Source organism: Leopardus geoffroyi, chromosome E2 (assembly GCF_018350155.1).
Source record: "Leopardus geoffroyi isolate Oge1 chromosome E2, O.geoffroyi_Oge1_pat1.0, whole genome shotgun sequence".
Classification (NCBI taxonomy): domain Eukaryota; kingdom Metazoa; phylum Chordata; class Mammalia; order Carnivora; family Felidae; genus Leopardus; species Leopardus geoffroyi.
In genome coordinates, this window is record NC_059335.1 from 545,215 (window position 1) to 567,078 (window position 21,864).

The following is a 21,864-nucleotide window of genomic DNA, read 5'->3' on the forward strand; positions in this document are numbered from 1 at the left end:
CAGAGAAACGAAGGCTTATGAAGATTCACACACAGACATTTACACTAATGTTCATTGCAGCTTTATTTATAATAACAAAGTCCTGGAAACAACCAAAATGTCCTTCAGTGGGTGAATGTTTGAAAAAACTGCGGTATATCCAAACCACTGAATACTACTTTGCAATAAAAAAGAACTATTGATATACACAACTTGAATGGATCTCAAAGGAATTATTTTCACTAAAAAAAGCAAATCTCAAAAGGTTACCTACTCTGAGATTCTGTTTATGTGAAATTCTGGAAGGTGCAAAACTATAACCACAGAAAACAGATCAGTGGTTGCCAGGGTCGGGGCCGGGGGAGCATCAGGAAGGAGTTTGTTTTCGGGCATTCACTTTCCATGCCCCCTCCCTCTAAAGTGAGCTTTCTTAGTCTTAATTTCTGATCGTATACTCTAATAAACTTTTGCCTGCTGCTCATTAAAAAAAAAGGAGGGGGGGAAGGAGTTTGCCTGCAGTGGCTCTATTCTTTGTTTTGTGTTGGTCGATATACAAGTTAAAATTGATAGAACTGAATGCCCCCAAAATGTGAGTGTTGTTGTATTTAAATAAAATGTTTAAAATAAACTGTTTAGATACACATTGTAAAAAAATAAAGTTTACACAAAATGTCAGTCTTATTAATTCTTGTTATTTAGAAGATTCTAGAATGAGAAGCAGCGTCCTAACCTTTGTCCAGTCTATGCTGTCTAGTGGAGTGGCAGCATCCACTTTGGCCTTCTGAGCACATCACTCACCACAGTTGCCTCTATTACATTTCCCACCATTTTAATGACTCCTGAAGCCCCCAGCATGGCTAGTCTTCAGATTCTATCAGTTCCTTGGATCTGCAGAACCAATCAGTGCCTTCATATCTCTGTCTCTGTGTGTCCCCACCGCTGTTTCTCGGGCTCCGAGTCTCTCCATCTCTGTTGTCTCCACGTTTCCGCTTTTTACCTTCTCTGGGTCTTCTTAGCTTAGTCTCCTGTCTTTGGGTTTGTTTTCCCAACGCTGGGTCTACCTATTTCAGTCTGTCCCTGACTTTGTCACTGTCTCTGGGTCTCTATCCATAGCTGAGTCTCCCAGTCTCTGGACTTCCCCTTCTTTTTTCAAAAGTAGGCTCTACATCCAAGGTGGAGTTTAAACTCACGACCCGACCCCAAGATGGAGTTGCATGGTCTAGTGACTGAGGTGCCCCTGGACCTCCACCCCCCCCCCCACCTTTTTTCTTTTAATTTAAAGATTTTTTTTTTCTTAAGAAAAAATCTTTTATTTTTTTTTTTAAGTTTATTTTTTTGAGAGAGGTACTGAGAGAATCTGAAGCAGGCTCCATGCCCTCAGTGCAGAGCTCAACACGGGGCCCGATCCCACCAACCGTGAGATCATGATCTGAGCTGGCACCAAGAGTCCGAAGCGTAACAGACTGAGCCACTCAGGCGCCCCTGGACCTCCCCTTCATGATCTTTCTCCCTTTCACCGTGCCTCTGCCTTTCACCTCCCCCTGTCTCTTTACCCTCCTCTCTCTATCCCACCATCTCTGATACTCTGGGACTCCTTGTCCCTATTTCTCCATCTTTGGATATGCGGAGCCCTGGGTCCTCTGGTTTCTGTCACTCCCTGTCGCTGTGTCTCCTAGTCTGTGTCTCTCACTGCCTCAGTCTCTCCCGGCGGTATTTCTCCGCCCCCCCCCCCCCCGCACCTGTTTTTTTTTTTTTTTTTTTTTTTTTTTTTTTCCCCTCCACCTGTTTTACCGCGTTGCTATGGATCGAAAAAGACGCAGGCGCACGGGGGGCGAGATGCTGAGCGAGGCTAGCTCTGCCTCTGATTGGCTCTCCTTTCAGCCGTTGCATCTTCGTTCCGCCCCAGCCCTGGGGGATGGCCAATTGCCTTCTGGGGGTCGTAGTCCGCCGCGCAGGCCCAGTGCGCACGCGCAGTCTGAGCTGACGCCATCGCTCCGAGCTCCTGGCGGCTGGAACCGGCCTGGGACCGCTACGCAAGAGGTAGGTCTGGCTCTGCAGTGCGCTACGCCGTGCTTTTCCAGAGCGGATCGTAGCGGTCCCGCCAGTGTGCGCAGCGCAGCAGCGTTCGGAGGTGACCTGGAGTGGTGGGGAGGATGGGGAGGGAGCGACCCCGGCGGGGGAAGGGAGGAGGTTGGGCCGGGGTGGGAGGCTGGGAGGGGGAGGGGAAGAGCCCGGGAGCCCCTGGAGTGGAAGTGAGGTGGGGGAGGCGTGTGGGTCGGAGGGGGCGGGGCTGAGAGACCGCAGGTAGACGAGGGCCTGGCTACCCATCTTGGGTGTGGGAATAGGGAAGGGTTAAGGGCACCGTCCTGCGGCCTGGTAGAGGGAGGGGGTTACGAGAGGGGACATAAGGGCTAAGGGTGCCCCTAGTAGGCGGGAGGGGCAGCCTGTGGCGTCCCGGTGGGAGAGCAGGGACGAGGCGGAGGTTCCTCTAGTGTGCGCGTTCACCTGAGTGAGGGGTCGGGCCGAGCAATCCTGGGGTGGAGCCGGGGGTGGGGCCAGGGGGTGGGACCTGGGGTGAGGCTGGGGGTGAGGCGTTGTCTGTGCCCCGGGGATCCTCGAGGCCCTTAGACGCCCTGCCTCTTCCCAGTCACCTGGGGATGGCTTCAGTTTGAATTAAGTGTCTGCTCCTGCGGTAGGGTCCCTTTGGTGGGCGAAGAAACCCAAGAGAGAGGGCAAGAATGGGTTTCCGTGATGCTGCTGTGAAAGTAGCCCGCAAGGGGGAGTGGGGACGACTGAGGATGTTTTTTAGACCTTTTATTAAAGAATTTATAGAAAAGTTCTAAGGAAAGGCCTTACAACTGCATGCCTTTTGGTCTGATTCACCTGTTAGTATTTTGTACGTGTTGTGCCCTTTTCTCTCCTCGCTCCCCACTTCCTCCCCTTCTCCCTCTGTCAGGCTCCCCCTCCTTCCTCCCTTTTCCACCTCCTCCCCCCTCCTCTCTCACAGACACAACGTGTGCTGAGCTGACCCCTTGGAGGCTAAGGTGGACAACCTCACAGCCCTCTTCTCCATACCCGGGTCTAGCCTCCCATTGCCCCAGTCCTCCCAACCATCCTGTAGAAGTTTCCTTTCCTGGTACAGGGCCACATGTGTATTGCTGCTGTTCCTTGAGTCTGTGAGTTCCTGTCCTTTGAGTTCTGTCCTTGAGGCTTTGGGGAAGCTCAGGTCAGTTGTGCAGGAGGTTGCTTGATTTTCGTGCCGTCTGTGCTTCGGGGTGGATCCAGAGTTTGTGCTCTTGCCAGGGACCACAGAGGACAGCCGACATGTCAAGGATGATCCCTTCATGTGCATTTTTTTTTTTCAGTCTAAAGGCACCTTTCGCCCCTTTGTAATGGGTGAGTAACTATTGGGTGATGCCAGGAGACCCTGTGAATGTCCTGAGTAACATGAGGTGGGACTATGGGGAGAGGAGAAGGGGGGCACGGCAGGGCCTGGAGGTGGAGCTCAAGAGTTGGGAGCTAAGCGTGAGCCCTGCTTAGCCCAGTGGGAAAGGGATTTGCCTGCAGGAGGCCCACAGTGCTTGGAGACCTTTGAGCTCAGCTGCCCACACCCCCCCCCCCCCCCCCCCCCCGGCTTCCTCTGCATCCCAGCACCAGGAGGGCCAGGCTCATAGGATCAACCTCAGACATGTCCATGGGGTGCAGGGGGAGTCTGGGCTCCAAGAAATTTCCATCCGCATCTGAGGCAAATCCTGAGTGGCCCTGAGATGTGTGTGTGATGGGGGGAAGTCTGCTTGGTGAGTGAGCCAAGAGGAACTTGGGCCATGGGGAATGGCCTCGCGCAAGGAATCTGGAGACAGGAAGGAGTTCTGGTGGTCCCTCTGCCTAACAAGGTCATCCTTGCAGCAGCATGACCAGGTTGTGAGGCTCTGATGAGAGAAGATAAGATCCATGCATGCACAAATTAGTGAGTTATCTTTGGTTAACTTTGTGGAGACAGGCCCCGGACAGGATGATCGTGCCTGTGGTATCTTTTTTTTTTTTTAAATTTTTTTTCAACGTTTATTTATTTTTGGGACAGAGAGAGACAGAGCAGGAACGGGGGAGGGGCAGAGAGAGAGGGAGACACAGAATCAGAAACAGGCTCCAGGCTCTGAGCCATCAGCCCAGAGCCCGACGCGGGGCTCGAACTCACGGACCGCGAGATCGTGACCTGGCTGAAGTCGGACGCTTAACCGACTGCGCCACCCAGGCGCCCCATGCCTGTGGTATCTTAAGAAAACCAAAATTACTTGCTTATGTGGCCACACATCTGCCCATATACCACACAAAGCCCCACGTATCCTGTGCCTGTTGGGATAAATGTGGTCGTGCCAGCTGGCTGGAGCTGGCACACTTCTCTTGCGAGGTGAGGCTCTAGATTAAAGGCGGAAACATGGTTAAAAGAGCTAGAGTCTGGAACTGGGATTGGGAAACTCTGGCCTACAGGCCAACCAGCAGCCCGTTCTTGTAATGAAGTTGTTTGGGGACACAGGCAGACCCATGGCATGCGGGTGCTCTGGCTGTTTCAGCCACAAGGCGAAGTTGAGTTGTCTCAACCGAAACCACCTGTCCTGCATTTGCCAACCTTGGCCCCTAGCAGAATTAATGCAAGAGTGCATTAAAAAAAAAAAAAAAATTAAGTTTATTTATTTTGAGAGAGAGAGAGTGTGCTCAAGCAGGAGAGGAGCAGAGAGTCCTAAGCAGGCTCCATGCTGTCAGCACAGATCCTGATACAGGGTTCACCCTGGGGCTGGAACTCATGAACCATGAGATCATGACTTGGGTCAAAACCAAGAGTCAGATGCTTAACCGACTGAGCCCCACCGGTGCCCTGAATGCATTTCTAATCTTGAGTGCATTTCTAATTAAAAATTCGAAGGAAGCTCTTTATAAACAAGTTTCTGAACTCCACATCTTTTTTAGGAAGAAAAAAAGCACATTTGACAATAAGAAACATTAGAACTTTATGGGATAGCAAAAAGAGAGCATAAAGTGAAAAGATAAGTCACAGACTGGGCTGCTGGCAAGACCAGGCCAGACAGACACCACTTTAATTATTTAATAGAAGGGAGCTGGAAGAAAATGGCCACTGAAGGAGCGCCTGGGTGGCTCAGTCAGTTGGTTGTCTGACTTCGGCTCAAGTCATGATCTCATGGTTTGTGAGTTTGAGCCCTGTGTCAGACTCTGTGCTGACAGCTCAGAGCCTGGAGCCTGTTTCAGATTCTGTGTCTCCCTTTCTCTCTGCCCCTTCCCTGCTCGCGCTGTCTGTCTCTCTTCCCCTCTCCCTCTCTCAAAAATAAATAAACATTAAACATTTTTAAAAAAATGGCCACTGAAAAGCAGGCAGTTGACTCACAGAGCTAAAGCAGTCCTGAGAAAACTCTGGCAGCAAAGTGAGCAGATTATGTAGTCTGAGGGCGCAGGTGCGGGGGTGTGAGGAAGGGCCACCCTGTTGAGCATTGCCATAGTGGGTGGCAGGAGTTAGGCTGCCTCCTGTGGGCCGTAGTGGGTCATAGCACAGGCGCAGTGGTCCAGGTATCCCACTTGTAGGTTTACCTTCCCAATATGTCACCACCCTGATCCCAGGGATAATGGCCAATGAAAATTCGGCACAGCCAGCAAGGCTCTTGATGAAAATAATTTACAGTCAACAGTGAGTAACCCCTGCTGTCATGGGGTTTACATTCCAGTGGGAGAGGCAGGTGGAAGGCAGGGAAGAGGGAGTGAGGAGGTATGGATGGGAGGAATTGAGCAGGCTGTGGAGGGAAGGTCTCCCTGGGGGACCCATCAGAGCCCAGACCCGGCTGGCACAGAAGAGCCTGCTGTGGGGAGCGGGGGGGGGGGGGGGGGGTAGGGGGGTTGTGCTCAGGGAACAGAGGGGAGGACGTGAATGGAGGGCGGTGGGAAGGGTGGCCTGGCGAGCTCTTTCTTCCTTGAGGGAAATGGAACTCTGACTCAGTCTAGGCTGTGGGAGAGGACAGCAGCGGGTGCTTCGGTTTCTGCCACCTCTTCTCTTTCCAGCAGCTTTATTAGATGTAACTGACACCCCAAAAGAGATCACCTGTGTAAAGTGTGCAGTTCAGTGATTTTGCCCATATTCACAGTTGTACAGCCAACACCACAGCTGATTTTAGGACGTTTTCATCGCTCTGACCCTGACCCTCTCGTCTGCCCCCGGCAGCCACGGAGCTACTTTCCGTCTCTGTGGATTTGCCAGTCCACGTACATGGAGTCAGACACCCCCACCGCCCCGAGGTCCTGGGCCGCAGGCGCTGGTGAAATGTCAGAGCGCATCTTCACTTTCCATGGAGGAGGTCATCAATGCCCGGTCCTGCATTGCAGAGTTTTCTCTGGAAAAGCAGGATTGCTGAGGAAACGTCCTCAGCACAGCTGTGCTCACACACATTTTCCTAAATTCCTCAGACGTGTTCGGAAGAAAACATGGTTGGTTTCTGTGGTTCGGCCAGGGGGAGCATTCCCACCGGGTTTGGGTGCCGCTTCTCTTTGGGGGTGTCTCCCTCCCAGCGGGGTCCGAGGGTTTTCTGGTTGTGTGGGGAGAAGTGTAGACCCCACAGATTCTGAGCGGAGCTGGAGCTCTGTCCTTGGATGCTCATAGCCAGTGAGAACATCGTGGGCCGGAAGCTGGCAGCCAGAGGCCTGGTCCCCCGTGGCCCTGCCGGCTTCTGGCCTTCAGCTTGCTCGTTGTTTGTCAGGGGTCACAACCAAGAGATTTCACCTAAAGACCCCAAACCTAGCTTCTCCCAAGTGATGCGTCTGCCCATCAGGATCAGCCAGGGGAGGAGAGGATGCTGACAGGACCTGAACACCACAGTCCCTTCCCTCCCCCGCACCATCGATTCCCTACTCCTGGTCAACTTCTTCCTCCCACCTGGTTCTGTGGGTGGGTCAGGCCAGGTCTGCAGTCCTGTGTCATTCCCAGAAATAGATGCTGGTTGTCCACTGATCTACATTTGACCCTTGAACAAGGTGAGGGTTAGGGCATACCCGAAAATCCATACATAACTTTTGACTTCCCAGACACTTAACTGCCAATAGTCTGCTGTTGACCAGAAGCCTTACTGATCACATAAACAGTTGATTAACCTGTGTTGTGTATGTTATACATATCATGTACTGTGTTCTTACAATAAAGTGAGTCAGGGAAAAAGTGTTAAGAAAATTTTACGGAAGAGAATATGCATTTACAGTATTTTACTGTATTTATAAAGAAAATGCTCCTTAAAGTGGACCCATGCAGGTCAAACCCGTATTGTTCAAGGTTCAGCTGTATTTTGGATTTTTAGTTGTCTTAAGAAGAGGAGCAATCCTGGCACCTAGGCCTCCCAAATGTGGAAGGAAGTCTGGGATACACCCAAATCTGGCACGGTATCCCATGCGTCGAGTATACGTTGTTGGAATGAAGTTAGTAACGTTTAAAAATTTTTATCTTTGAAAGTGAGATTGTCCTGTAACTTTTCTTTATCCTAATTGTGACTGATTTATTTTTTTTAATCCTGGTAATAGCCGTCTTACAAAATGAGTTGTCACTTCCAACATTTTATGTTAATTTTTATCTGTACACATACAAGACTCTGCTGATACTTAACAAGCAGATTGCTTGGAAACTTGTGTGGATTGTGGGTGTGGAGGGTGGGACTGAGGAGCTCATCCATGTTGGGGTCTGGATGCCCCATGGCTTGCTTCTCATTGTCTGTCTGTAGTCATGTCTGTCTGTCCTGTGCAGGGCTGAGATCCCAGAGCATCCTGCCATCCCTGGTGTCTCTCCCTTGCAGCTGCAGTTACGTGAACTTGCCCTCCACGACAGGTGCCCTATCCCTGGATAGTCACATTTCCCAGTGTAGGTTTGGAAAGATGTTGCCGCTGGAGAAGGCGTTTGCCAACCCCAGGAGCTCCCCAGCTCCCCCAGAACTGCCCATGCTAGGATCAGCAGCCGAGGACCAGCAAGAGGACTCCAGGAGTGGCCTTGGGGAGGTCCCTGCCAACCTCGAGTCCTCCCGCCTGCATTTCCGGAATTTCATCTACCAGGAAGCTGCAGGGCCCCACCAGGCCCTGGACCAGCTGTATGAGCTGTGCCGCCAGTGGCTGCGCCCTGAGGCGCACTCCAAGGAGCAGATGCTGGAGCTGCTGGTGCTGGAGCAGTTCCTGAGCGCCCTGCCGGACAAAGTACGGTCCTCAGTGGTGGCACAGCATCCTGAGAACTGCCAGAAGGCAGCCTCCCTGGTGAAGGACCTTGCCGACGCCCTAGAGGAGCCAGGTGAGCCCACCACCCCAGAGGAGAGCACAGCACAGAAGAGGTAGGAAGGGAGGTGGTCAGCCCTGGGAGGAGTAAAGTTGACAGCATAGGGCCCAAACTCCAATCAGTGGCTTACCTGAGAGTTGAATTCCCTTGTGTATAAGAGGCACAGAGGTGAGCAGCCCTGAACTGCTGGGGTAGCTCCTCAGCAGGGATACAGCCCCACCACCCTGCCCAGAGTTTCCTCATGGGCTGGGAAGGCTGCTTGGGCTCCTGCCCTCACATCTGCCTTCCAGATACAAGGAAGCTGGGGGAACCAGCCCCTTAAAAACAGTAAATGTTCTGGGCATCTGTTTCTGCGCTGGGGCTGGGTGGGCAGAGTCTCTACCACGTCAGAGGGCAGGGCCTGAGGGACTGCTGGTGATGGGGTCCTGGAGCCTTGTCTGCTCCCACCCCCTGCAGGTTCACTGTGTGATTATTAGCACATCTCTCACTTCCCCTCGAGTATGAACAGGGAAGCTGTTGCGTCTGCCATGGGGCTGTCCACAGCTCTGAGCGAGGGGCAGCGTGGGAAGCTCGCTGAGCCTTTGCCATCTGCTCTGTTACCAGATGGGTCCGTGAAGACTGGTGAAGACGTGGAACCCAGTGAAACCCAGGCTGCCCCCGACATTTGTGAGTGAGCAGTTGGCCCTGGGACGGGTGTGGGCCAGTGCTTGGTAGGGGGAGGGCATGAGGCAGATGCCACGGAGGTTCTCATGGGAGCCAAGGTCTGGCAGTCTGTGCTGACTGACTTCTTCCTGTAGGCTCTGGCGAACACGACAGCTATTTGTAATTAATCTTCAAAGATTACGCGGGTTGTTCATGCTTTACCATAAACACCGAAAAGCATTGAGGTACAAAGAACGTCTCCCCCCGCCTCCATGTACCCTCCACAGCTAAAACCAAGTGGTGTGCCCTGGCACGTGTTCCTTCATCTCTTGCACACACACGCACACATCTCGGCCCTGAGCCCTGAGCGGGCTTGTGGCCGGTGTCCCTGGAGACGATATACTCGTGCTGGAGCTCGTGCTGTTTGCGTGGAGCAACGTCTCGCCCACCCAGGCCCATCCAGGCAGTGGCCAGCGCCACCTCCTTACTTTCTCGGCATTTCACAGGATCCTCCCTTCCTTGGCCTAGAGTTGGGATGTGCGGCCATTAAGGTTTCTGCCTCTTCCTACAAATGCGCCATGAAACGTCCGCAGGCATGTGCCCTGTGTGGATGTTTTGTGTGTTTACGTGGGTTCCTCACGATCACTGGACAAAGGACGTTTCTGCATGGTCGTGCGGAGTTTTGTAGCACATACGGTGCCAGCGCACAAGGTGCCCATTTGCCCACATCTATGCCGTATTGTGTCCTTGCTTTTTAAGATTTCCACCAATCTAACTGGTAGAAAAGTGTTACCTGCTTTGTGGGCTTTCATTAGAAAGCCACTGTTGACCGTGAGCTTCTTTTTGCTTTCTTCTTGGCTACTCTGCTCTGTCACCTGAGGACAATTGTAGGGTCCCTTGAGCTTGAGACCTACCGTGACATGAGCGCTGAGACCTTCTGCCTCTGAGTCTGACAACTCGTCCCTCTCTTCCTGGGGCCTGTGCGCGGGGGGCCCTGGGGTCTCCCTGATTGGCTTGGGCTGCCCAGCCGTGTGACACTAGTCTGCTCAGCTCTGTGTCCCCTTCTACCAGCCTGTCCTGCTCCAGACCCTGTGCTTCTGGAACAAGGGTGTGCCGGGGACAAGAAACCCGAACAGCCCAAGCCTGCTAAGGCTGAGCCAAAGGTGCGTGGGGTCTGTCTTGTCCAGGGTTCTCAGGGCCTGTCCCCAAGGAGGAGGAGCTGCGCCCCTAGCTTATTAGGCTCTCTCCCTGCCCCTGTCATTAATATGCTGCCAGCTGGCCCTGGGAGGGATGGGGGCCCAGCCACAGGAGAAGGGGGTCTGGGCTGAGGTTCCTGGGCTGCACACCTAGGCTGCTCCCTCCCCAGGAAGCCAAGAGGAGGTGGGGGTGAGGCAAGGAGAGGTCTCTGAGATCAGAACAAAGGGGCCCGAGTGCCCCCTTGGGGGTGTTGGACAGGTGGTCCCTTTCTGTCAGCCCCCTACCAACCTGGTTTGTGGTGACTCCCAGGCCCCAGTCCCTTTAGCTGCTTCCATCGCCCTGTTCTGTTGTCTCCTCTGGGCGAGTGCACTGTTCCTTCCACCATAGCCTCCTTCTCACCTCCTGCCAGGCCAGCTGCCCCTGTCCTGCAGGGTTCCCTCCCCACTGCCGTACCCCCTTCTGCATTCTGGGCCTGGTCGTGCCCTATCCCCTGCCCGGTGGACACATCTCCCAGCCCTCGTGGGGCCCATGGCGCACTTGTCTCCTCTGTGGCCTTTGTCATGGGTGACTGCTTCTCCTAAGGGCAGTAAGCATGGCTGTCCTGGTCCCCCTGTCCCCTGGGTGCCAGCCTGGGGCCCATGCAGGGATGGAGGAGATAAGAGATGTTGGGGTTTTGCCCTCTGGGGGACATTTGGTGACATCTGGAGACAGCTTTGGTTGTCAGTATTTGGCTGGGGGAGGAGGTGCTGCTAATACCCAGAGGAAGAGGCTGAGAAACAGCCTGCAGTGCCCGGGGTTGGTCCTGCCAGAAGAAAGTCCATAGTGCTGAGGCGAAGAAACCCAGCCCCCGTGTTAACCTGGGATCTGGGTCCAGGCCCTGCTAGGTGGTGGGTGAGAACCCCCAGGATGGTGCCACCCCCGCTGTGCTCACTGTGATCGTGGGACTGAGGGTCCACCCTCCCTCTGGTCGGGAAGCCTCAGCCGTGGTGGTGCTGCCGTTTCAGAAGTTGACATTTCCGGAGATGCCTCTGTACCTGGGGGAATGGGGCCACCTGGACCCGGCAGAGGAGAACCTGAAGACCTTCCGGAAACTGCTCCTGTGGGGTGAGACTTGTCCCCCACAGCCTCATGCTGTACCCTGTCCTCCTCCAAGAGGATTGGCCTAGGGGATTCCAACTCCCACATGGAGCGTTGGTTACGGCCCCACAGTGTTTTTTGTTTTGTTTTTTTTTAATGTTTATTTTTGAGAGGGGAAGAGAGAGAGAGGGAGGGAGACAGAGCGTGAACAGGGGAGGAGCAGAGAGACAGGGAGACACAGAATCAGAAGCAGGCTCCAGGCTCCAAGTACTGACGCAGGGCTCAAACTCACAAACCACAATATTGTGACCTGGGCCAAAGTCGGATGCTGAACTGACTGAGCCACCCAGGCGCCGCCCCCCCCCCCCCCAGTGTTTGTTTTGTAATATTTGCTTATTTATTAAAAAACATTTTAATGTTTATTTTTGAGAGATAGTGAGGTCAGGGGAGGGGCAGAGAGATAGGGAGACACAGAATCCAAAGCAGGCTCCAGGCTCTGAGCTGCCAGCACAGAGCCTGACACACAGGGCTCAAACCCACGAACCGTGAGATCATGACCAGGCACCCCAATGTTTATGTTGAGAGAAAGAGTGCACACATGCTGGTGGGGAAAGGGCAGAGAGAGGGAGACAGAGGATCCGAAGCAGGCTCCATGCTTACAGCAGAGCGCCCAGTGTGGGGTTCGAACCCACGAACCATGAGATCATGACCTGAGCCAAAGTCAGACCCTTAAACCGACTGAGCCACCCAGGCGCCTTGAGGCCTCACAGCGTTTTGAACAAATTTGACGGTGAATGAATTTGCCTGTGTCCCCACCTTGGCCCCACCCTTCTCACGGTACAGGGTTGAGTTCTGCCACAGCCCTGGGGTTTTGAGTTTGCAGCCCCTGCTCGTAGGACCCAAAGCTTCCGAATGTGGAAAGGCCTCCTGGCACCAGTCGTCAACTTTACTATGGTCCTTGGTACACAGATGGAGCCTCTTGGCCTTCATGGCTCTTCTCTCTTGAGTGGACATCGTCGCCCACAGCACAGGCCCCAACACAGACGTCTGAGCTCTTTGTGGTTGTAGTTTTATGTTCTTCTCTGACTTTGCTCTCCATTGAATTCCCCCACTTCCCTGTTGGCTGTCCGGCTCTGTCTCGGTAGGCCCTCTTCTTCACCCCTTCCCCAGTGTTCTTGGAACCCCCAGCACTCCAGGGCTCTGAGTGAGGCAGCTTTGGTGAGTGTCCAGGGCAGAGGAAAGGACAGTGTCCAGAGCGGAGGCCCTGCTGCCCTTCCTGGCCAGCCCATGGGGCTTGAGGCGCATCATTGGCTGCTTTCTACTCTGGCTTCAGTGTCTCTCTCTGTTTTTGTGTGTTTTGATCGCACTCAGGGTACCAGCTCGCCCAGCCTGATGACACCTGCAGGCTGGAGACAGAGGAGCTTCGGTTGGTTGAAGCTGAACCACCGGAAGGCAGCTTCTCAGGTGAGGCCCGAGAACCGTGGTGAGGCTGGGGTAGAGGGGCACCTTTCCTAGGCTGGTGGAAGCTCCCCACAGCTCCTCCACTTTGACCTCGCTGTTCTCCCACCACCTGTTCTGTACGTTGGCCGCCCCCACCCCAGTGTCAGAGCAGGAGGCAGGAATCCAGCTGTGCGAACAATCTTTCACTGTGTTACAAACGGCCCCCAAACTCAGTCTCCTAAACAGCAGCGGTGTTGGTGGTTATGATCCTGTGGATTGACTGGGATGGGATGGGCGTCTGGTATGCTCCCTTTGCTGGTTGCTGGACCGCATACACAGCCACAGTCATCAGGAAGCTTGGCTGGGCGGGAATGTCCCTGGCGGTCTCACTCACACCAGCGGCGGTTAGTGGTGGCTCTTGCCAGGCAGCTTAGCTGAGGCTGTCAACCTGCGTTCTCCATGTTGCCCCTCCAAGTAGTTAGTTTGAGCTTCCTCATGGCATGGCATTTGAGTTCTGGAGCATTCCAGGAGGGGAGGCACCATTGTGCAGGTGCTTTTTAAATCTTTGCTTCTGTCATGCATGCTTAATGCCCTGTAGACCATAGTAGGTCATGTGGCCAAGCCAATGTGCATGGTTTGTATGTCTGTGCATGTGGGGGAGGGGTACTCCCCAAGGGCCCAAATCCCAGGAGACCGGCTTCATTGGGGGCTGCCCCTGTAACACGTTAGTTACCACAGAGGGGATTATTTGGCCCTTCCTGGTGAGGGATGCAGGCTCCCTCCAGCTCATGGCTGCATTGCCAGTGTCTGCTCTCGTGCGGTTTGGGATGGGTGCCGTGGCTCCCACATCCACAGCTGCAGGAAGGAGGAAGCCCCTCCACAAACCTTACACTTGTGCATCCATCCCATTGACCATAGCTTGCTCACGTGGCCACTTCGGCTGCAAGACAGGCCGGGAGTGCCAGCAGGTGGGCAGTCGTGAGCTCAGGGAGTGCCAGAAAAGGGAAAGCACATGGGGATACACGGCAGTCTTCTGAGTGATTTTGTTTCAACCCATTGCCCCTGGGTTTGTGGAGTGTGTTGACTGATGGTGTGCATGCAAAGCCCTCTCACATCCTCACCCGCTTCCCCCTTGCTCCGGCTTTCCATCCTGTCCATCTTCACAGCCCCCAGCCCACGCCTTTTGTTAGGTTTCCTGCTCACGTGGCAGCTTGCTTCTCTGAGCCCTGGGAGGTGGGACTGCTCACACCGTGACCTTGTTTTAGGGGATAGGAGGTGGCAGGAAAGTAAAGAGAGCATGTGCGAGACGCTGATGGAGAGGATCACGAGGGAAATTCTCGTTTGCCCCTTGACGGGTGCTGCTCCGGAGGAGGAAGAGCAGCCGCAGAAGGTTCTGGAACCTCAGGAGAGGGAACCAAGCCCTGTCCCCAGAGCCCAGAGGCAGTCAGTCATCCGGGAGCCAGCCCAGGACAGGGGCACAGCAGGGGAGAGCCCTGCTGTGCCTGTAGCTCCAGCTGCCCCACGCCAAGGCCTTGGAAGAAAAAGGCCCCACTCGAAGGATGTGGGCGGGCAGGGCCCTGAGCGTGTCTCCAGCATGAGCCACCCCCAGCAGCGCCATGTGAAGGAGCCCGCCGCATCTGGCCTCGGCGCGGGGTCCCTGGGCGCGAGTTGCTCTGCTGCCGATGAGCCTGGGCTGTCCCGAGGGAAGCCCTACGCGTGCAGCGAGTGTGGGGAGACCTTTGCGTGGATCTCACATTTCATTGACCATCTCCGAAGCCACAGCGGCAGGAAGCTGTACGCGTGCCAGGGCTGCTGGAAGACCTTCCACTTCAGCCTGGCCCTGGCTGAGCATCAGAAGACCCACGAGAAGGAGAAAGGCTACGCGCTGGGGTGGGCCCTGGGACCCCACCCTGCTGCGTGTGGTGCCCACGCTGGCGGGAGGCTCCGTGGGCTCCCGGGGTGTGTGGCAGGTGACATTTTCCCTGTGCAGCCTGAGGCTCAGCGATGAGCTGCTTTGCCGTAGGGTCCCTAGAGGCCAGCCTTGCCTCCCAGGTTTGTGTCCCTAGAGACAGCCTTGCCGGCCCAGGTTTATGTCCCTAGAGGGCAATCTTGCCTGCCAGATTTCCCTAGCAATGTATCCGCTGCTTTGAAACCCTTGCGTGGCTTCCTGCAGTATCTGTGTGGATGTAAGTCTGTCTGTTCTCTAAATGAGCTAACGTGGCTAAAGCACTTAGAACCCAGAAGGGCCCACGGGAAGCCCTTGTCTCCTTGTAAACACACCCATGCAGATGCCCATGTGCAAGCACGAGCTGTCCGGTGTGAAAGAATATTCCCCTTTCTTCCGTAGCCATTTTAGCACCACCCACACATTGGAACATTTGTCATTGTGCAAAGTGTCGAGTTGCCTTAAAGTGTGTGATCCGCCGGCTCTTGCTGAAGTCAGCTTTGTCTCTGTTCCCCTTGTTCAAGCTCCCCACGGCTTCTGCTCAAGCTGTTTGGTCTTTTCGTAAACACCTGATAATCAAGTTCACTTCTGAATCCTCAATAGCAAGTTGTTTCCTAGTTAAGCACGTGTCTACATGTGTGGAGTGGCTTTACAAAGATCACAAAAATGCGTGGAGCCTGGTAACGCTGTGCTTTCAAACCATGCGTCTCAGCCTACTAGTGAATTGTGAAACCAAATTAGTGGACGGTCGCCAGCATTGCAAATCAGTAGAATTAAGTAAAAATTCGTCGTGTAGTAAAGGCAAATATTGTTTTGTGAAACTTTTCAGCTATATATCTAAATATGAGACCCGGTTGAATTGTGAAACCAAATTAGTGGACGGTCGCCAGCATTGCAAATCAGTAGAATTAAGTAAAAATTCGTCGTGTAGTAAAGGCAGATATTGTTTTGTGAAACTTTTCAGCTATATATCTAAATATGAGACCCGGTTGAATTGTGAAATCAAATTAGTGGACGGTCGCCAGCGTTGCAAATCAGTAGAATTAAGTAAAAATTCATCATCCGGCTGTAAAGGCAAATACTGTTCTGTGAAATTTTTCAGCTGTATATCTAAATATGAGACCCAGTTGCAATGTAAGATGTATTTCTTACTCAGGGTGGAGGGTCATGATCAAAGCAGGTTGAAAACACTTAATAAGGGTTGATGAGGTGTGTCTGCCTGGGCAAGTGGAAACTTAATTCTTTGGGCTACATAAGGTGATTTTTGATTTTTGCATTTGATCTCAGATTAGAGCATTGCTTCTGTTGCCTGAGCATAAACTTAACTGCTTCTTGTAGGTAAACTGGTGCCTCTTTCTGTCATGGTGTTTGAGCAGGCAGTCTGTTGTAATGATGCCCGAATCATAGATGCTTAACCTAATAAAGGATTTATTTCTTCACTCACATGACAGTCTTGTGTTTGTTGCTGTTGCTTGTGTGTGGAAGCGAGGGGGACTGTGCTCTGTGTGGTGATTTGGGGATCCAGGCCCTGTCCCTGCAGTGGCTCTGTTCTCCACTGGCCCCTTGGAGCATGTGGGGAAGGCCATACTTGCCCAGTTGGGAGACGACACACATCACTTCCACTTGTGTGTACTTGGAGAGACATGATCTCATGGCCTCAGTCACGTGAAAGGGTCTGGGACTGTGTGTGAGGTGCCTGTCTCTGTTACAGTCCCCGAGCTCCGAGCTCAGTTACCCTCTTCGCCTGTCTCCCTCTCACCCCCATCCTGAACGGAGTGTGGCTCTGGTAATAATTAAATACATACATATACATATATATGTATGTATGTATGTATGTATATATGTATATATGTATATACACACATACACACGCACACATACATGTATATATTTATATTTGCTCTCTGAACTCTTGTTCCCAGCCTAACCCATGAGCATGCCTCTCCTGCCACAGAGCCGTAACCCCTGGGGGTGTGTCTTGCATCAGCTTCGGGGCCACTGATGGGTCCTTCATTATCAGAAAGCCCAGCTCTCTATCCTGTTTGTTTCCTATCTGAGGTTTCCTTTAGTGCACAGCTAGATGTCGATGCCTTTTTTGTTTATATTTTCATATTTCTATTTGGAAATAATTTCCAACTTGTAGAAGAGACACGAAAATAATAAAAGTCGTCCAACCCCTACCTATGTGAACTTCTTCCCTTGCTTGCCTGTGATCGTGGGCCCTTGCCCCCCATACACACACCTGGGACACACCTGGGAGTGCCTGAGGTCCACATTCCCACTGTTGGTGATGATTCCTTTGCTCAAAGTGCTGTCCAGTTTCTCCACCTTAGAGTTACTTTTCCCCCTTAATTTGTGGGGAGACGCTTTAAGATAACGCAAATACCCTGCTTCTCACCAAAATGCCACCCTCCCCTCCCAGCCCCAGGGGCATCCTGCATTGATGATTTTTGCCAGATGGTTGCAAAATACTGGTTATCTGACACCAGCCCTCCTTCCGTGGCATTACCAGCCAGCCCTGGGCATTCTGCTGCATAGCCGACACCCTCCTTTCTCTCCCATTTATTTGTCTTTACTATCAGGATGGACTTAGGGATTCCTGTTTTTTCAGTGTTTTTTCAAGTTTTATTACGTATTGCTGTCCTTGGTAATTTTCGTGCTCAGGTTGTCCCAGATGTGGCCAGGGAGAGTCCCTTCAAGAAGGCTCCTACATCCCTGTAACATGCCTTCATGATTAAAAAAATTTTTTAATTAAATGTTTGTTTATTTTTGAGAGAGCGAGAGACAGAGTGTGAGCGGGGGAGGGGCAGAGAGATAGGGAGTCCCAGAATGTGAAGTAGGCTCCAGGCTGCGAGCTGTCAGCACAGAGCCCAATGCGGGGCTCAAACTCCTGTACCGAGAGATCATGACCTGAGCTGAAGTCGGACTCTTAACCAGCAGAGCCACCCAGGTGCCCCTCCATCATTGTTTGAACAATTCCTTTTTCTTCAGTATAGTAAGATGTTCCAAGCCCACATTGTTTCTACCCTGAGATCAGCCATTCCTCTAGTTCCAAAGAACTGGCTCTTTTTAGTGTGGCTTCTTTGAGACCAAATCTGAGTGGCAGGTGTATTCATTGCTAGTAGGGTATTTTCTGGTGAGCTAGGAACCAGAGGCACATAAAATAGACACACAGCTACACACAAAAAGGTATGTGTGCCCGTATGCATGCATATACACATACATATACAGCAATACCTCCATTTTCAATCTACTACTCCCCTATATTTTTATGTCAATAGTGCGAATCCTAAAATCAACACATTTGTTAATATGCTAAGACCTGGGACACCTGAGTGGCTCAGTGGGTTGGGTGTCCAAGTTTGGCTCAGGTCATGATCTTGTGGTTCGTGGGTTCAAACCCCATGTCGGGCTCTATGCTGACAGCTTGGAGCCTGCAGCCTGCTTCAGATTCTGTGTCTCCCTCTTTCTGCCCTTCCCCCACTCGCACGCTGTCTCTGTCTCAAAAATAAGCATTAAAAAATTTTTAAAAATTTTTTGATGTTTATTTATTTTTGAGACAGAGAGAGACAGCATGAGCAGAGGAGGGGTAGAGAGAGAGACACACACAGAATCCGAAGCAGGCTCCAGGCTCTGAGCTGTCAGCACAGAGCCCGACGTAGGGCTCGAACTCACGAGCTGTGAGATCATGACCTGAGCCGAAGTCGGACGCCTAACCGACTGAGCCACCCAGGCACCCCAACATTGAAATTTTTTTTTAATTTTTTTTTTTAACGTTTATTTTTGGGACAGAGAGAGACAGAGCATGAACGGGGGAGGGACAGAGAGAGAGAGAGAGGGAGACACAGAATCTGAAGCAGGCTCCAGGCTCTGAGCCATGAGCCCAGAGCCCGACGCGGGGCTCGAACTCACAGGACCGCGAGATCGTGACCTGAGCTGAAGTCGGACGCTTAACCGACTGAGCCACCCAGGCGCCCCTAAAATTTTTTTTTAAAAATGCTAAGTCCTGGGGCACCTGGGTGGCTCGGTTGAGTGTGTGACTCTTGATTTCAGTTCAGGTCATGATCCCAGGGTTGTGAGATTGAGCCCTACAGTGGGCTCTGCACTGAACGTGGAGCCTGCTTAAGATTATCCCTCCCCCCCACCCTCTTCCTTCCTCATAGGTGCTCTCTAAAATATTTTTTAAAACGCTAAGTCCTAAAATACCTCTAAAAATCACTTCAGAATTGCTTTTCTCAAACCACTACCAAAAAACAAACCTACTGAAATGATGTCAGGATTTGTTTGCTGTTCCCTTGCCATCACCATCCTGACCAAGACATAGTGGAACACACAAATGGGTGATTTATTCTACAGAAAGACAAAAATATGGCCAGATGTTCCCACTGTTTATCTCAGAGGAAGCTGGGTTAGTTCAGGTTTTAGGGGCTTTGGATCTGTGCTGAGGGTTTCCCACCCAAAGGGGTGGCCCATTGAGAAAGGTGCAGCAATCGGGAAACACAAGAAGGTGGCCTTGGTCTCTCCAATGGAGTTGGGAGGGCTGGAAAGTGTATAGATCAGGGAGCCCTGAGCCAGGCCTCAGAATGGACAGAAGACAGCTGGAGAGCTAGGGAGAGCCCGAGGTGCCCGGGCACTAAGAATGGAATGGAGTTCGTGGCTAACTTCCACAGGGTGGCTGAGGTTGAATGGTCAAAGGGTTAGGGAAAGGTAAATCCCATAAATGGAAAACTGGCCAGATGGGAATAAATTTCAATGGCAAGAAGATGCTTAAATGCCTTCTGTTACAGATTGAATTGTAGCCCCCCACCCCAAATTTATACACTTAAGTCCTAACCCTCAGTGTGACTGTATTTGGGGATAGGGCCTACAGGGAGGTAATTAGGGTTAAATGAGGCCATAAACATCGGGCCCTCATCCCACAGGACTGATCTCGTAAGGAGGAGGCAGCAGCAATTTCTCTTTCATCACATGTGTGCAGAAGAAAGGCCATGAAACACTACCATCTTGTTTTGCTCACAGATTCAGCGGATCAGTAATTCGGAAAGGACACAGCAGGGATGGCTTGTCTTTGCTGTTCACCATGTGTGAGACCTTGGCTGGGAACTTGAAGTCTGAGGTACCTTGAGAACTGTGGGGTTTGAGTCACCCTTGCACGCCTGATGCAGCTGGGAAGCTTGCGGGCTAGGACTGCTCACTGGAGCCCATACATGGAGCTTACCTGGCGTGGACATCCTGACCACACGGTGGCCTCCTGGTGGTGGGAACGTGTTTTTTTCCTTAATGTTTATGTATTTTTGAGAGATAGAGACAAAGCACCAGTTGGGGAGGGGCAGAGAAAGAGGCAGGCGCAGAATCCAGAGCGGGCTCCAGCCTCTGAGCTGTCAGTGCAGAGCCCGACATGGGGCTGGAACTCGTGAACCACGAGATCATGACCTGAGCCAAAGTCAGATGCTTAACTGACTGAGCCACCCAGGCACCCCAGTTGGGACTTCTTACATGCGGCATCTCAGGATTCCAAGCACACGTGTCCCTGTGAGCAAGGTGTAAACTGCGTGGCCTCTTCCAAACCTGTGTTCACCCCGTTCGTTTTCCCTTGTTGGTCTTCAACTGCTGATCTGTCAATAATTGAGACAGATCAGCAACTATCCAAGTAAGTTGGGCCCTCTAGTCAGGAGTGCACTCACCCCCGAAGTTTTTCTGACACTCTGGGTGTAACTTCTGCAACTTCTGTCGCTGCTGTGGCACTGCTAGGGAGGGAGCCTTTTCGTTCCTGGAGGTAGGGCAGAAGTGACACTGTGTGAGCACCTCCCATGGTTCCCACTGCTGTGCTGTATTTCCTTTTGTATCCTTGTGGGGGCAGGTGAGCAGGAGCTGAGTGCGATGGCGGGAGCTCGCATGACTCAGTTTGTCAGTGACCTGGCATTTTCAGAGGGCTGCTGAAGAGCGTGTGGTTGGGGTCCATTTTTACTGAACTGCATTGGAATAGAGGAGCCTTAACATGTTTCCAAATGTAATGAATGTTCTCTTAAGAATTATATTCCTTGGGGCGCCTGGGTGGCGCAGTCGGTTAAGCGTCCGACTTCAGCCAGGTCACGATCTCGCGGTCTGTGAGTTCGAGCCCCGCGTCGGGCTCTGGGCTGATGGCTCAGAGCCTGGAGCCTGTTTCCGATTCTGTGTCTCCCTCTCTCTCTGCCCCTCCCCCGTTCATGTTCTGTCTCTCTCTGTCCCAAAAATAAATAAACGTTGAAAAAAAAAAAAATTAAAAAAAAAAAAAAAAAAAAAAGAATTATATTCCTAGAGAGTCTGAACTATGTGCAATTGGCATGACGTATTTTCTACACTGGATTCAGGGGTAGGAACCCGGTTTCCTTGAGAACAAGAAGCTACCTACACAAGGATAGAAGCACAGGGAAAGGAGGATATGTGTAATAATGGGAGGGGGACAAAATAGCTGCCCAGGGACCGAGGCTGAGCTGTCCTGTCCAGGATAGCCACTGGCCAGCTACGTGTGGCAAATGAGCATGTGAAAGGAGGCCACGGCCAAATGAGATGTCCTGCAGATGTAAAAGAAACTGGATTTGGAAGTTATAGTTAGTATACAGAAAGCAAACAAGACACGTCATTAGTGGTTTTTCATACTGATGTGTTGAAATGGTAACATTTGGGATATATAAGGACAGATATTAGTTTCACCTGTTGCTTGCTTTTTATTTATTTTTTAAATGTATTTATTTATTTTGAGAGAAAGAGGGCATGCATGGGGGAGGGACAGAGAGAGAGAATCCTAAGCAGGCTCTGTGCTGTCAGCCCAGAGCCCGTGGGGCTCGATCCCACCAACTGTGAGACCATGAACTGAGCCGAAACCAGAGTCAGACACTCAACTGACTGAGCCACCCAGGCACCCTTCTTCTTGCTTTTTAAATAGGACTATTACAATATTTAAATTTACCAATGGGGCTTGCATTTTTACTGCAGACTGCTGTTTTCTTAAGTGGCTTTTAAGTGACTATGACATTCCAAAAACAAAAACAAAAAACTTTAAAAGAGAAGAGGCATTCCACAAGCATAGTGAGGACTATTGGAAGACTATTTAAAATACGCTCCCCCAAGGGAGAAATTTCGAGTTAACTGGAAGCTTATATTCCAGCATTGTGATTGGAAAATCAAGCCAACTGATATAACCCTGATGGCTGGTGACCAAATCCAGCCAATGTAACTTAAATATGGGCTCTAATGAGGATGGCAAGTCACCATTCCGAGTGTCATGGTTGTCAGAGAGACT

The 21,864-nt window shown here is 51.9% G+C and overlaps 1 protein-coding gene across 4 annotated transcripts; it reads left to right on the top strand.

Moving 5' to 3' along the window:
- The first annotated feature begins 1,921 nt into the window (after window positions 1-1,921).
- ZSCAN18 (zinc finger and SCAN domain containing 18) lies at window positions 1,922-16,025 on the top strand. 4 transcript variants are annotated; one of them, XM_045440314.1, is made up of 8 exons: window positions 1,973-2,019; window positions 3,345-3,375; window positions 7,815-8,296; window positions 8,885-8,947; window positions 9,995-10,086; window positions 11,125-11,224; window positions 12,569-12,661; window positions 13,903-16,025. In XM_045440314.1, exons 3-8 carry the CDS (start codon window positions 7,894-7,896, stop codon window positions 14,643-14,645), a joined length of 1,494 nt encoding a protein of 497 aa, XP_045296270.1. In that variant the 5' UTR covers window positions 1,973-2,019; window positions 3,345-3,375; window positions 7,815-7,893; the 3' UTR covers window positions 14,646-16,025. The 4 variants fall into 4 exon arrangements, with proteins under 4 accessions (XP_045296269.1, XP_045296272.1, XP_045296270.1 ...); XM_045440313.1 differs by lacking the exon at window positions 3,345-3,375 and having other exon boundaries at window positions 1,922-2,019; XM_045440316.1 differs by lacking the exon at window positions 3,345-3,375 and having other exon boundaries at window positions 1,926-2,019; window positions 7,766-8,296.
- Window positions 16,026-21,864: the final 5,839 nt, after the last annotated feature.

Bases quoted from the DNA above. Each gene is read 5' to 3' on its own strand.
- ZSCAN18 (XM_045440313.1), top strand. From the start codon at position 7,894: ATGTTGCCGCTGGAGAAGGCGTTTGCCAACCCCAGGAGCTCCCCAGCT. The intron at 8,297-8,884 runs GTGAGCCCACCA...CTCTGTTACCAG, and splicing joins CGACGCCCTAGAGGAGCCAG to ATGGGTCCGTGAAGACTGGT. The intron at 8,948-9,994 runs GTGAGTGAGCAG...CCCTTCTACCAG, and splicing joins CCAGGCTGCCCCCGACATTT to CCTGTCCTGCTCCAGACCCT.